General features: G+C 36.0%; 3 protein-coding genes across 7 annotated transcripts; 2 read left to right on the top strand and 1 right to left on the bottom strand.

Annotated features, from left to right (window-relative positions):
- The first annotated feature begins 136 nt into the window (after positions 1-136).
- LOC104784494 (putative LRR receptor-like serine/threonine-protein kinase RKF3) lies at positions 137-2,673 on the top strand. The gene is made up of 2 exons (XM_087512860.1): positions 137-2,364; positions 2,558-2,673. Exons 1-2 carry the CDS (start codon positions 507-509, stop codon positions 2,563-2,565), a joined length of 1,866 nt encoding a protein of 621 aa, XP_087368986.1. The 5' UTR covers positions 137-506; the 3' UTR covers positions 2,566-2,673.
- Positions 2,558-6,515, top strand: LOC104784493 (sugar transporter ERD6-like 7). 4 transcript variants are annotated; one of them, XM_087512863.1, is made up of 19 exons: positions 2,558-2,727; positions 2,923-3,054; positions 3,489-3,674; positions 3,775-3,837; positions 3,925-4,014; positions 4,101-4,160; positions 4,280-4,345; positions 4,428-4,493; positions 4,573-4,648; positions 4,727-4,791; positions 4,874-4,966; positions 5,097-5,177; positions 5,276-5,360; positions 5,444-5,487; positions 5,577-5,639; positions 5,732-5,845; positions 5,928-5,987; positions 6,088-6,202; positions 6,293-6,515. In XM_087512863.1, exons 3-19 carry the CDS (start codon positions 3,534-3,536, stop codon positions 6,406-6,408), a joined length of 1,398 nt encoding a protein of 465 aa, XP_087368989.1. In that variant the 5' UTR covers positions 2,558-2,727; positions 2,923-3,054; positions 3,489-3,533; the 3' UTR covers positions 6,409-6,515. The 4 variants fall into 4 exon arrangements, with proteins under 4 accessions (XP_087368989.1, XP_087368987.1, XP_087368988.1 ...); XM_087512861.1 differs by having other exon boundaries at positions 3,471-3,674; XM_087512862.1 differs by lacking the exon at positions 2,558-2,727 and having other exon boundaries at positions 2,837-3,054; positions 3,471-3,674.
- Positions 6,516-7,167: 652 nt separating this feature from the next.
- On the bottom strand, positions 7,168-10,121 carry LOC109133050 (uncharacterized). Of its 2 annotated transcripts, XM_087512854.1 has the most exons (4): positions 9,059-10,121; positions 8,045-8,252; positions 7,797-7,926; positions 7,168-7,697 (listed from the first exon to the last, which is right to left on the bottom strand). In XM_087512854.1, exons 1-4 carry the CDS (start codon positions 9,790-9,792, stop codon positions 7,420-7,422), a joined length of 1,350 nt encoding a protein of 449 aa, XP_087368980.1. In that variant the 5' UTR covers positions 9,793-10,121; the 3' UTR covers positions 7,168-7,419. The 2 variants fall into 2 exon arrangements, with proteins under 2 accessions (XP_087368980.1, XP_087368981.1); XM_087512855.1 differs by lacking the exon at positions 7,797-7,926.
- Positions 10,122-14,741: the final 4,620 nt, after the last annotated feature.

Here is a 14,741-nt window from a genome sequence, read left to right as displayed (position 1 = left end):
CAGGTGATCTTATTATGGATGGACTTATATTAATATAAATTTTGTCAAACAAACATTTAATAAAGAAAACAAGAATGCAAATAGGCAGGCTTGTAAAAATACTACGAAACAGAAATGAGAAAGTAAGACCTTTTTTCAGGGGGTTCCAATCAAAAGAATAATTAATATTATCATCATCACTCATGAGATTAGCGAGCGCACTGAGACGACCCGACGCATTGACTAATATCCAAGGAAGAAAGTGATTGGAAAGTTCTCTCATGCAATGCAACAAGATGATTATTATTACTAATAATGTCTTAGGTGGGACTAATAAGATTGGATTAGACATTATTTAGAAGAGGAATAATAATTAATATTTAATACTAGAAGAAAGAGAGAAGGAAGAAGACTCTGTAAAAGAATCTCTCTTGGGTTGGGGGACCTGTCAAATCAAATACTAATTAGTAAGTCTTTCTTTTTCGTCTGCTTTGCCAGGGCAAGAAGATTTTTGTATAGATAGATAGATGTTGCTTCTCCGTGGTGGAATCGCCGCCGTCGTCGTCTTGATCCTCTTCTTCTCCTCCTTCTCCTCGTCTTTCGTGGCCGCTCAGAAGAAGAACTCGTCTTCTTCGTCGTGTCCTTTGGACTTTTCCATCCTCCAACCGTTCCGCCGTCCAGAACCGGATGGCCCAAACACATGCCAGTACCTCCTCCAAGGGCTACGGCTTCTTTACTCTAACCATCTCCGTAAAACAGGTTCCTTCCTCCCTCCCGCTGCTTCTGCCGCCTCTTGCTGGGATGCTCTTCAGTCTAACATCTCCGATTTTCTCCCTGCCTTCGATGTCCGATCAAAGTGTGGTTTCAAGACGCCGTGGATCTCTCAGGGATGCATGAACATCACCACCAGGTCTCACTTCGAATCCCTCATCCCTAATTCCTCCCTTTCCACCACCTTCATCCGCTGTAACACCTCTCTCCAGAGCAATACCCCTTGCGCCTCCTGCACTCAGAGCCTCTCCGCCGTTCAGGCCTATCTCAACGGCCCTTCCCTCGGTAACAATGTCTCCGACTGCTCTGCCTTCCCCTCTATCTACGCCGCTGCTTTCGCCAATTCCTTCGGTCCCACCGACTCTGGCACCGCCAAATGCTTGTTTCAGCTCGATTACGCCTCCTCCTCCTCCGGTGGTCATAATAATAACGCCAAGAAGCTCAAAATTGCAGTTTCCTTGTCTGTCTCTCTCGTCGCCTCTGCTTTGGGTATCACCGCTTGGTTATTGTACTCCCGGCGGCTCAAGAAGAAGAAGAAGATAGTTTTCAAGCCTACTCAGTCTAGGCTAGATTCCATGAGCGAGAGCACCACTCTTGTCAAATTCAGCTTCGACGAGATCAAGAAAGCCACCAACAACTTCTCACGCCACAACATCATTGGCAAGGGAGGTTACGGGAACGTCTACAAAGGGGTCTTGCCCGACGCCACCCAGGTTGCTTTTAAGAGGTTCAAGAACTGCTCGGCTACAGGGGACGAGAACTTCGCTCACGAGGTCGAGGTCATCGCCAGCATACGCCACGTTAATCTCCTGGCCCTCAGAGGCTACTGTACAGCAACCACTCCTTACGAAGGCCACCAGAGGATCATTGTGTGTGATCTTGTCACTAACGGTAGTCTTCACGACCATCTCTTTGGAGACTTGAAGGAGACTCAGCTTTCCTGGCCCTTAAGGCAGAGGATCGCACTTGGCATGGCCAGAGGTCTCGCTTATCTTCACTACGGCGCACAGCCTTCCATTATCCACAGGGACATCAAGGCCAGCAACATTCTCTTGGACGAGAGATTCGAAGCCAAGGTTGCCGATTTCGGGCTGGCCAAGTTCAACCCCGAAGGAATGACGCATATGAGCACCCGTGTGGCCGGCACAATGGGATATGTGGCGCCAGAGTACGCACTCTACGGTCAGCTGACAGAGAAAAGCGATGTGTACAGCTTTGGAGTGGTGCTTCTGGAGCTTCTGAGCAGGAGAAAGGCGATCGTGACAGACGAGGAGGGTCAGCCTGTGTCAGTGGCAGACTGGGCATGGTCGCTGGTGAGAGAAGGCAGGACACTGGACGTGGTGGAAGACGGGATGCCAGAGAAGGGACCTCCAGAGGTTCTGGAGAAGTATGTGCTGATAGCGGTGCTGTGCTCTCACCCTCAGCTCCACGCAAGACCGACAATGGATCAAGTGGTGAAAATGCTGGAGAATAATGAGTTCACTGTAATCTCTATACCTCAACGGCCAATCCCTCTGGTGGCTTGTAGGGATGAGATTGACCGCTCTGTTAGTAGCAGCAGCGGCTCAGGGAAGCTCACTAGCCCCACGGGATATCAGGCCTTCTCCTTCGGAGGTGATGATATTGGACCCTCTGGGAACACAAATATGTAACCTCTGTCTGTTGTAGATATTAGTTTAGTGTGCATTCATTTCATTTCATTTTTTTGGTGCGAATGTCACTTACGTATAGTAGTATTTAGACTGTTGTTCCAATAAAGTCACCCGTTGTAACATTTTTGAACTTTTTTATCGGATGCTATACACAGGTTCTTGAATTAGTGTACGTATCACATGTAAGGCGACAAAAGCTTGATAGAAAAAGTAAGACACGAAAGATACGGAGGAGGTCCCTGATGAGATATACACGTACAGCATTTTCATTGATTCTCTCCGGTGTATTCCCCTCCGCTACCGTCATAACAATCAAATTTTGCTGGTGGGTTATCTTTAATTCTTCTATTATGTTTTTCTGCTAATTTTATCTTCAAGGATCGATCGAGTTACATAACTCATAAGCAAGTAGGATCGCTATATCATTAACAGTCACGTGTTCGGATGTGAACAAGAAAGAATAAAGAAGACAGATCTGATCTCTGCCTGATATTTTCTGTTTTCTTGGATGAATTCATAGGATTCCCAGAAAAAAACTGAGATCAAGTTTTTGACAAGAGGCCAAAGACATCACGTGTCTGTCTCTGTCCAATCCACGCCAGCCACTAAAAGCATGTGTTTGAATGCATTTGCGTATTCAGATTTACTTCTTGTAAGACATCTTTTTTTTTTTTAATGTGAATTTGCTTAGTAGTATGTATCTTACAGATTATGTTTGTTAGTACACAGAGTATTCGTTTAATGGATATGGATATTAGTTTATGTACTCAAATTTTGTTTGAACTCCCCCCAAGTGGCTCAACATGGTCATTAGCTATATTCTAATCTAATGGTTATCACACACAAAATGAGACCCAAATTTTGGATTTTATTCCATGTTTGCTCTTATATTTATTCAGGAAAAAGACAGAAAACAGCTTTCATCTTTTCGTAACAAATCTCACAATGCTTTCTTGCCTAAAGGGTCACTATTACCTATAAAAAAGTTATCTTTAAATCTCGTCCTCCCCTTTTCCAGTTTGCTCTTCTTTTGTATGTTTCTGTCTCCTTACTCAACTTTTGCTTCAGGCTTCGTCTCTTTTGCAGTTTTGAGTTAGTACTAGTCCACAAGGGAGATATACATAATAATACATGAAGATGTCCAAGGCTAGTGATGGCGTCAGAGAACCATTGGTGCACAAGGATATGGCTGGATCAAAACCGGAGCAGCCATGGATGGTTTATCTCAGCACATTTGTTGCGGTCTGTGGCTCTTTTGCGTTTGGCTCTTGTGTAAGTGAAGCTAGATCCATGGAAGTATCACCAACTGGTCTAAAAAGGCGGGGTTCTCTTCACCTGATGAACTTTATACTAAAATTTTGTTTTGATTCAGGCGGGGTTCTCTTCACCCACTCAGGCTGCAATTAGGAATGACCTTTCACTGACTATAGCTGAGGTACATACATAATCCTTCAAGGAAAGAATGTAAAGCTTCAACTGATCACTGAAACTTGTTTACTTTTCTCTACCTTGGATTCCGCAGTTTTCACTCTTTGGCTCTTTACTAACTTTTGGCGCAATGATTGGGGCTATAACAAGCGGGCCTATAGCTGATTTAGTTGGAAGAAAGGGGGTAAGTGAACTTTTTTTACCATAGCCGCCTTTAATTCTGTTGTTGTTGACTATATGCCTACTTACTTGTGGTGGATTTGTACTCAGGCGATGAGAGTTTCTTCTGCATTTTGCGTAGTCGGGTGGCTAGCAATCTTCTTTGCCAAGGTCTTACTCATGATCCCAAAAAGTGCCTACGAGGCTCTTATATATATATATATATATATATATATATATTCTGTGCCTAATGTATCTCTCTTTCTGTTAAATGGTGTCTCATTCAAAAGGGAGTAGTGACTCTGGACCTCGGAAGACTGGCAACGGGATATGGAATGGGAGCATTCTCCTATGTGGTGAGCCCCCTCAGGTTGATATATTATTTATTCAACATCTAGCTATATATATCCATGCTAATAATTAATAAGGTGATGGTAGGTACCAATATTTATAGCAGAAATTGCACCTAAAACCTTCCGAGGGGCTCTAACCACACTGAATCAGGTAAAGAAGATCTTTTGTGTCGTCGTCTCCCTTATTGTGTTAGGGAACTCTGAATCCAAGTTACCCTCTTGTGTTGCAGATTCTGATCTGCACTGGAGTGTCGGTTTCCTTCATTATAGGCACACTAGTGACGTGGAGGGTCTTAGCATTAATAGGTACGGAATCTATGTACTCCCTACCCTAAGTAGCAAGTAGGACTCCATGTGATGTAATAATGCGCAATGTGACTACAGGAATCATCCCATGCGCTGCATCCTTTCTTGGCCTCTTTTTAATCCCTGAGTCTCCAAGATGGCTGGTAAGAAGTCACCGTAAAATAAAAGGCACGCACATGCATCTTTTCTTGTGAAATTTAGTCGTACATGCATGTGTTATCATAGGCAAAGATGGGGCGTGATGCGGAGTTTGAAGCTGCGCTGAGGAAGCTCCGAGGGGAGAAGGCTGATATTTCGCAGGAGGCGGCAGAGATTCAGGTTTTGGAATCTTCATTCTTGTCTTCTTGAATCTCATCATAATCTGATGAAATAATCAAAAAAAAAAAAGCTCTGTTCTTGTAACAAGCCTTTCATTTCACCATATATATCTCAATGATTTTTTTGACAGGATTATATCGAAACTCTGGAAAGGCTACCGAAAGCTAAGATGTTGGATTTGTTTCAGAGGAGATACATACGCTCTGTTCTTGTAACACACACACACTTTCTTTCACCATAATTAAATATCAAATCTTAATTATTTGGCCACGATTTCAAATCACCAATTTGCATGCTTTGTTGGAGCAGATAGCATTCGGGTTAATGGTGTTTCAGCAGTTTGGAGGAATCAACGGAATATGTTTTTACACGAGCTCGATATTTGAGCAAGCAGGTAATATAATATTAATACATAGAGATTCTTGATTTATATATTAACTTGTATCATCTAATCAGCCATATCTTTTGTGTCGTCAGGTTTCCCCACAAGACTTGGGATGATAATATATGCTGTGCTTCAGGTTCCCCCACCTTATTATTTTTCTACTAATTTATAGTCTACAAAAGGATTCTTACTCTCTTTTTTAAATTTGTCCGCAAACCAAACCAGGTGGTAATCACTGCGCTTAATGCACCAATAGTTGACAGAGCCGGAAGAAAGCCGTTGCTACTGGTATATACATAAACAAAAAGAGCCTTCAAAAGATTTTGGCAGAGAGGATCATAACAGAACATAACATAACTAACTCGAATGACTTGTGGCAGGTTTCTGCGACAGGTTTAGTGGTAGGTTGTTTGATCACAGCAGTCTCTTTCTATCTCAAGGTTCACAACTTGGCACAGGAAGCAGTCCCGGTCCTGGCTGTTGTTGGTATTATGGTAAGTGATATTTTCAGCAACACAAATTGATTTGTTGATTAGCAAGCACCAAAAGTAAAATGGTGGGGTGGGGTGAGAACAGGTGTACATAGGATCGTTCTCAGCAGGCATGGGAGCCATGCCGTGGGTGGTCATGTCTGAGGTAATTAAATGTTGTCATCCCTGAGAGGGACTTAATTTATACATTACTTCTTACTTGATATAATATCAGATATTTAATAAACCAATTCCGACTGTTGCAGATATTTCCCATAAACATAAAAGGAGTAGCAGGAGGCATGGCGACGCTGGTGAATTGGTTTGGAGCGTGGGCCGTTTCTTACACTTTCAACTTCCTCATGTCCTGGAGCTCTTACGGTACGGTAACTCTCTCTCAAATCATATTTACTTTAATCTCAGATTTCCCTGCCAATCCTAAAACAATGAAAACAATATATGTTGCTGCAGGAACTTTCATCATTTACGCTGCCATTAACGCCCTGGCCATCGTCTTCGTCATTGTCATCGTGCCTGAAACGAAAGGGAAGACACTGGAGCAGATCCAAGCTGTGGTCAATCCATAGTCCACATGATGTTATTTTTACTAGGTGTTCTCTTATCTATTTAACAATTGGGACCTAAAGTAGCAATCTTGAACCTCTTTGCTTTTTAATGAATTGTTATCAATCCCTCTCGCTTTCTATTAATTGTCTTATTGATACGCACTTTCGAGTTCAAAAGGCGGATCCTTAGATTTTTGATGTTTTCCATAGTTCCTATATATATCCTCTGTAACTGTAATCTTTCATTGCAAGAGTCTTCTCGATCGTTGCTAACAAAAGAGAGAATGTATATTCAAAGAAACCAAAACCTTACAGAGAAGACTCTTCAAGAGTACTCGTATTACCCGGCCGATTCATTATTATTGCTTTCCTATACTAGTATCAGATATGTGGAGAGATTTATTTTTTATCTTTATTGTCCCCAGTATTCAGTCATCCATTACTTGGTGTAGTAATTTCTTTAATATATTTGCACCTACAAGTACAACATGGTTTGAGATTTATTTACACGATCGATAAAAATGGTTATATCTATTTTTGCCTCTACAAATAAAGGACATTTATCTATAAAATCATGTTACAGTTGTGTAGCCTGCGAATGAAGTTAACTTAGCTCGAGGCCGTATAGAAACTCGAGTCACAGTTATGGCAAATTAAGGTCTTAGCTTCAAAGTCATATCTTATCAACTCACCAACTTGGACCATTTCTTCTTCCTTTTCCGTCAATTTATTAAAGAAAGTTAATCTTCATTATACTGAGAAACTAAAAAATGATAAAAGTAAGGAAGAGTTTTTTTATTCACTCATGCATACAATAAATACGTATCGGTTAAACAAGCCAACATTAAAACAGACCAAAAGAATGTAAAAAAAAAAATAGCTAGGCGAAAGTAAATCAGACTTCATGGTCCAGCACAGAGACATCCGCAGCTATGATACACGGATATCAAATTGTGTTAATAAGCATTCCCAAAAAAAACGTACGTGTTATGTAAACATTTTGTAGTACTATATATATAATCTAGAGATTGTTCACGCCTTATAGTAATGCGTCCTCCACGAGGCCTTTGTGAGAGACGAGTTATTATTATACATAGTCGTTGAAACTCTCTGCTGTTTGGGTCTAATCGGTCGTTGCTCGTCGACGTTGATCGATCTAGCTTTGACAACATCGACTTTCACTATGTGATGGTCCGAGGTTCCTTTTGAAGACAACACCGAATATGACCCTGGCACGAACTGGTACGGTGAGTCCGAGGAAGCAAGTATGTAGTCAACGCGTGTCCCGTACTTGCATGTCCCTTGTACACCTGTCATACGTTTCATTGGTGATTAAGACTATAATTAATTAACCAAGATAAGAAATTAATTAACAGCTAGCGCAGTTGTTTGACGGTACGCTCACTAACTTTGGCCTTTGGCGACCACAACCACAGATTCGCATTCTCCAGCAAAGTCCTTAGCGTCAGTGTATTCTTTGCTCTTTAAGAATCTCATCACTTGCGCTTTTGGTATCGGCTTACCCATCTCTTCGTAGTACTATATATTAGATTGATTCATTGAAATTAAACGAACGAACAGCTTAAAATTATACTAGATGCATGCATAATATATATTGCTAGCTAATGTTAATGTATACAACAAATACATATATTACCTTGACGATGTCGGTCCATCTCTCAGGGGAGTAATCGGATTCGTCGAGAGAATTGAGAGCACCAGCGAGTATGTGAGGTACGTTGGTAGATCGGATAATAGCATCAACTTGCTTCATTCTCCACTTCTCGTCCAAGTGATCAAAATGAGTACAGTGAAATTCCACTTCCCCGCTCCCCGGAACATCTATGCTCGCCTTCAACACGTTCCTATTATCAAAATATCAATCAAATGAACCCTAATTAACAATATAATTATCTATTAAGGGGCAACAAAATCGAACGCGTACGCACTAGCTAAGCTAGGTATCTTTCTTACAAGAAAAACAAAATTTATACTAACTAACACGCAAATAATACCACCACCTTTTTCTCTGTCTGCCACCATTTTGATTAAAATTATATAATTTTTGAAAAAACATTTATTTATTGTGAATTTGGTAGAAAAAGAAATTTGCCAAGAAAATATGTCACAGGAGCCCCGGCCATGAGATATCTTTATACTAAAAATAACAATAATAAAAATTCAGACAAAAGTATATGTATTGACATTCGAAGCTGTCCCTAAGAATATACAGCTGTTATGAGAGTCAATTCACAGGAAAAAAAAACTGAGTGTGCATTGTTTATACGTGTTTGTGCATATGTGTTTGTAATGTATTTGATACTCTCACGAGACGACCATGACTACTAGGTTCTTATTGGTACAAAAGTCGCCGCACATCATAATCCATTTATAATATAATTTTTAGATAAAAGAAAGATTTGGATTGAACCCACAATATTTCTATCTATCCTTAATTTAATTACTACAGTACTAGCTTCTTAAATCTTAATAGAAGGTAACTAATACTACGTACGTACGTAGTAACAAGTTATATAATCTTTGACTCAAATTTTTTTTATAAAAAGTTACAAAAGAGAAACAGAGGAGCTAGCTAGTTTTGTTTTCTTTGCTTTAATTAGTTGATAAAGAAGAGAGGAGAGGAGTTAGTTATTAATATATGTATATAAACCTGAAATCAGTGTCGTCGAAGATTCTCAGAACATTGGAGTTTTTGATGGGCCACTTGGAGAGAATGGCGTTGCCGTACTCGGGCGCCCAGCTCTCGGCGAAGACGTAATTCATCCCCAGCGCGGCGGCGAGATCCGAGAGTGGTCGCATTTGATCAGCCTCGTCGGCCTTGACGTCTTGCAGAGCCAGCACGTCTGCGTCTAGCTCCCTGAGCACTTCCAGAGCCGTTCTGGTGCTCCTGAGACCGATCTCTCCGGAGAAAGAGAGAGAAGAAGCCCTGAGGGGAGAGTGCTGAGGATCCTCCCGGAAGCTGAGCTGGCGGCTGATCTCGTTGTCGGGGAGATTGATAGAAACCCTCCTTAGCCTGGATTTGGCAAACCTCAGTTGTTGTTGTTTTCTGGAGTCATGATGAGAAGGGGAGGAGGCGGGGCTCATGGGCTTGAGTATGCTCTTGGGGCGGTCAACGGATGACTTGGAGCGGAGTGGCAGCAAACCCGTGTTGTTGGGAACGGCGGGAGCCATGGAGAACATAGCAGCGTTGAAGGTGGCCACTGTGATGGCTTTCTCCGGGTTTGGGTGGATGGCGGCTGCGGATGAAAATACATGATGATGATGATGATGATGATGATGGCGTTCAGGGGAACCAAGGGTGGAGCCATCACGAGAGCGGTGGTGGTTGACGGAGATTCTGGCTTTCCGGAGTCGACGCCGGAGGAAACTAATGAGGTTCAACATGATATCAGCTGCTAGCCAGAAAAGGGTGATCGCATTTAAGTTTATATATTGTCTAAAAATAGTGAGAGTACATACTTTAAGAGAATGAGAGAGAGAGAGAGATATATGTAATTATCTAGAGTATTCTTCTCCTTATTCATTTTTTTTTTTGGTTGGGGTGGTTTTATTCAGAAGTGAGATATAGAGAAATTTTTGGAATCATCTGATACACACAAGGTATTGGTATTGATTGGTAACCACTTTACAAAGCGGTACAAAGCTGTACAAACATACAGTTTTAAAGTTTACCAATCACAAAAACTTTACCAAAAACTTTATTAAAAGTTTTACTTTCAGATTTTTTGTACAGCTTTCACTTAAAGTTTTTTCTTACAGCTTTGCATTATTCATTAAAAGCTTTGGCTACGTTACCAATCATACCCATTAATAAGAGAGTTTTAGAGCGTCCTATAAAAAACAGGCAAGCTTCTTCTTCTTGGAAATTGGTCTTGGCTTACGTGGCTTATCAGCTCATCGTTTATTTTTTAAAGATTTTATATACTTTTTACGAACTAATTATAAAGTTTGTATACAATTATGGACGTTAAACCACTACTGTGAAAAGGACGAGAAGGGAGCATTTTTTTAAAGAGAAATAATTAACGGAAAAGGAAACTAACAACTCCCAGAAATTAAATTGAAATGGATTTCTCTTGCAAATAAATAAATTAGGTTAGGTTGTTTTGTACTTCAAAATAATGCATGGTATGCTATACAGCAGAGCTTTGGGGCCCGGCCTATTTTGACATGGAGGACCTCCTCATTCATAAATCATAATACAATTTTCTTTCTTTTTTTGGTATTGATTTCAAGCATATGTGATGTGGACCAACTGCTATGTAATTTAAAATTGGACTAATATGTAGTATCTAGTATTAAATTAGGAATTGATATCATAATCATCAGTTTAAGTTTTTTTTGAAAGAAAAAAAAAAGTCAAAAAGAAAAGAACAAAGGATTTGGAAGAGAGAGAGAGCGTTGATGTGGGTTAGGTGAAGTGTTTTATTGGTATACTAAAAAAAAAAAAAAAAACAGGAGGATGATGATATATAGGAGGGTTATGAAAGTCTTAAGTAAATAGTAAATCTCATCTTAGCTGTGGGATAGGAATATGAGTCATTGGGATATACTCTCTCCGTTTCATAATATTGGATGTTTAGAGAAGTATTTTTGTTTTATAATATAGGATGTTTCTAACTTTTTATGCAACTTTTATATTAACTAGGTTTTGAACCCACGCGTATATTTTGGTGAAAAATTATAGTATATGATTGATAACAAGTATGAAAAGAATCAAATCTGATCAAAAGAATCATGAATTTAACTGGATTTAACTAGACGTCTAGGTGAGGTGGATCAAACATTTGAACTGGTGATCTTGCATATACTAAACCATTTCTTTAACCAACACACAAACAAAACATTATTAGAATATTGAATTAATCTCGTTTTCTCATATTTAATTGACAGCCACCATCTATGTCTTTGTGTGTTTTTCCATTGTTTTCTTACTCTTCATTTTCATTGTCAAATTTCATGATAATTTTCATCATTAATTTTACCGTCCGGATCTTTGTTATACTCTTATTCTTCATCTTTTTAATCAGGTTCCTCATATTCTTCTACTGAATAATTATTTAAAACCTTTTTTTTAGACTACCATATAACTTGTTAACCCATCATCAAACTCCAAGACCAAAATCATTGTTTATTTTCTCGTAAAATTTCATGGATCAACGTAGTCACCACATGCACTCAATTATTGATACTTTCACCGTATACTTACCCGGTTTTATATCCACATGTATTGAAACTTCTCGAACCAAAATCTTCAATACTACAAAATTGAACACATGTATAGCTAAAAAAATGTGTTTGTCGTTGATTCTTTTTCTTTAAACCTCAAAAATTAACTCAAACAATATCAAATCAAAGTCTTACAACATTGATCATTCTTTTTTAGACTCAAAAATTAAAAATTTACTAAACCAATATCAAATCACCTATAAAGTCATACACAAAAACATGTTTTACAACATAAGAGATGTAAAACACAAAGAGAGATAAAATAAAATATTTTCAAGATATTAAAAAATCATATAATACTTAAATTTTTTATTTTTAATAAAGTTTAAAATTTTATAATATTTTAAAATTTAGATGTAGTTTAAAATTTATAACATTTTAAATATTTTTAGAGTTAAATATAAATTGATACTTAAACTTTTGATAGATTTTAATATTTATAATATTTTAAACTTTCTATGGGGATATTTATAATATTTTTAAAACATTCTATAAAGTTTAAATATTTTTTTTTGAAACTTTTTAAAGTTTTAATTTGATCAACTAAAGACCGGATCAAACCGAATAAAACTTTTAAACTTGGAAGTCTGATAAATCAAGCTTTCCAGCTCATTCGATGTTGGAAACATATTAATCTTATTTTATACTGGTTCTGAACCATCGTCTAAAACTTTTATACTAGTTCTTTTATTTCCATAAATTGAAAATTAAACTTTTTCTAAAAAATTCTGGACATTTAAAAAATGTTAATGAATGACATGTCAAATCCTGATTGGTCATTTAAAAAATATTTTAATATAAAAATTCTGAAAATTTAAAAAATGTTAATTAGTGACATGTTAAATTCTGATTGGATGTTTTAAATCCTAGGTGGACAGCCATATGAGCTTATAGCTTCTACTTTTATTTAGTATAGATTTTATATTTTACTAGATAAGGCCCGCATTATTACACGGGTAAAAATTAAAAAAAAAATATTAAGAATAATTAAGTAGTAATATACATGTTTTTAGATTTTATCTGGTAACATTTTAATATTGAATATGAACCTCTCATATTTCATTTTGATAGTATCTCAATTTTATTGTATAAGACTTTTAAGGCTTTTTTGCTCTATTTATAATATTTTCTCAAATTTCTATTCACATTTTTTATTAATATAACAGTTTATGACTATCTGAACTATGCAGTATATTTTCATATTGGTTGAAGTTTTATAAATGACACAATATTTATTATTTATTAATCTTTATGTTTTTATCCAAAAACTCTTATAGGACAGGAAGTACGATTTAAATATCTATACCATTATAATAAACCATATTTTAAGTTTAAATACACATTTCATCTTAATGCATAGAACTAAATATTCTATACCAAGCACAATTAGTACATCATATCAAATCTATATCTTAGTAAGAATTGAAAATACAAATAAAAATTAACAAAAGAAAATTTGCAAAAACACTGAATCAACATTATATATGATATATTTGTTATGTTGTTATCTCATAAGTGCTAATTTTACCTCATGTCATAATCAATTTTAAATGAGTGAAATTTATATATAAAGATATGAGACATTCTCATCAAATAACTGAAGATTCATTCCTACAAATTATAATTTATTTCAAATTATCTTATGTTGTAACATATGCATTACAAAAATACATATGTTGAAATTATAAAATCAAACATATAAAAAATTACTAATATTCTTAAATGAATTTATTAAAAATGATACATATTAATATTTGAAAAAAATTTAATCTAAAATAAATTTCATCGTTAGACATTCAGTTTAGTTATCACATTTAACTATCTATTTCATCGTAAAACCATAATTCACTTCTTCATAGATTAAAGTTAAAATTTTAATAAAAAAACATAATATGAGCATCATATGAGATAATATGTATATTGGTTAGTATTTTAAATTTAACAGTAAAAAATAATCAATAAAAAAATCAGGTTAACATCCACAAAATTTTTGGAAATCCAAAATTATCCAAAATATTATTCTTCTATATGTCATAATTTCATAAATAATACATTTGTCAATTTTCATCAGTTAACCAAAAATTCATTCCTACAAACTCATTTTTTCTATTTTTTTTTCAAGTTTCTCATATTACTACATGCATTAAAATCTTTAAAATAAAACATGTAAAACTACTAATACACATCATATATTGAAATTTTTTCTTTTTAAGTTCATTTTTCTTTCAAAGTTTTGTGTACTTACTTACAATAAAAAATTATATTACAACGATAAATACAATTTATATCACTAAAATTATGTTAAATAACTTATGCAATTCTTTTTAACTTTGTTATTCATTATTTATTGATTAATACTCATGCTTAATAAATTAAGTTTTTGCTTACACATGTCAAATTTTATTGCAAACACACGTATAATATAATTAGCATACAATAAAAATATATTGATTTTGTCAGTTTTTCTTTTTGATTTGGAAAAATAATTTTTTTAGGATATAAAAATGCAAAATTCTGTAAATATAATTAGTTGTCATAGTACGTTTATAAAAAATAGAAAATTTTTGACACGTGTCAACATCTAATCAATATATCTGACACGTGTCACGATCTGGTTAATGGGTAATTTGACACGTGTCACGATCTTCTATCCTACTACATTTATATTAAAAAAAAAATTACACGTGTCTACATCTAATCAATATATTTGACACGTGTCACGATCTTGTTAATGAGTAATTTTGACATCAAACTTTATATGATAAGATTTTATTTATTTACTTTTATATAAAACCTTTTTAGGTTAGGTTTTGAATTTTTATATTTTTATTTTTTTTAATTTTAATAATTAATTGAAATGTGTCAACATCTGAATTATATAATTGATATGTGTCACGATCTTGTTAATAAATAATTTTGTCATCAAGTTTTATATAATAAGATATTATTCAACCTTGTTTATGATTGGTTAAAATTTTTAAAAGTGACTATTTTTTAATATGCGTATATTAACTAAAACATCATATATTTTAAAACGATGGAGTATATATTTAGAGGATGATTTGAGTCTATATTATACACTAATAAAGTGTCTCAATAGCAAA

The sequence above is a fragment of the Camelina sativa genome, chromosome 5 (genome assembly GCF_030686135.1).
Source record: "Camelina sativa cultivar CO46 ecotype springtype chromosome 5, ASM3068613v1".
In the NCBI taxonomy this organism is placed as follows: Eukaryota; Viridiplantae; Streptophyta; class Magnoliopsida; order Brassicales; family Brassicaceae; genus Camelina; species Camelina sativa.
The sequence above is the reverse complement of the archived record's forward strand: the minus strand, read 5'-3'. Positions and strand labels throughout refer to the sequence as shown.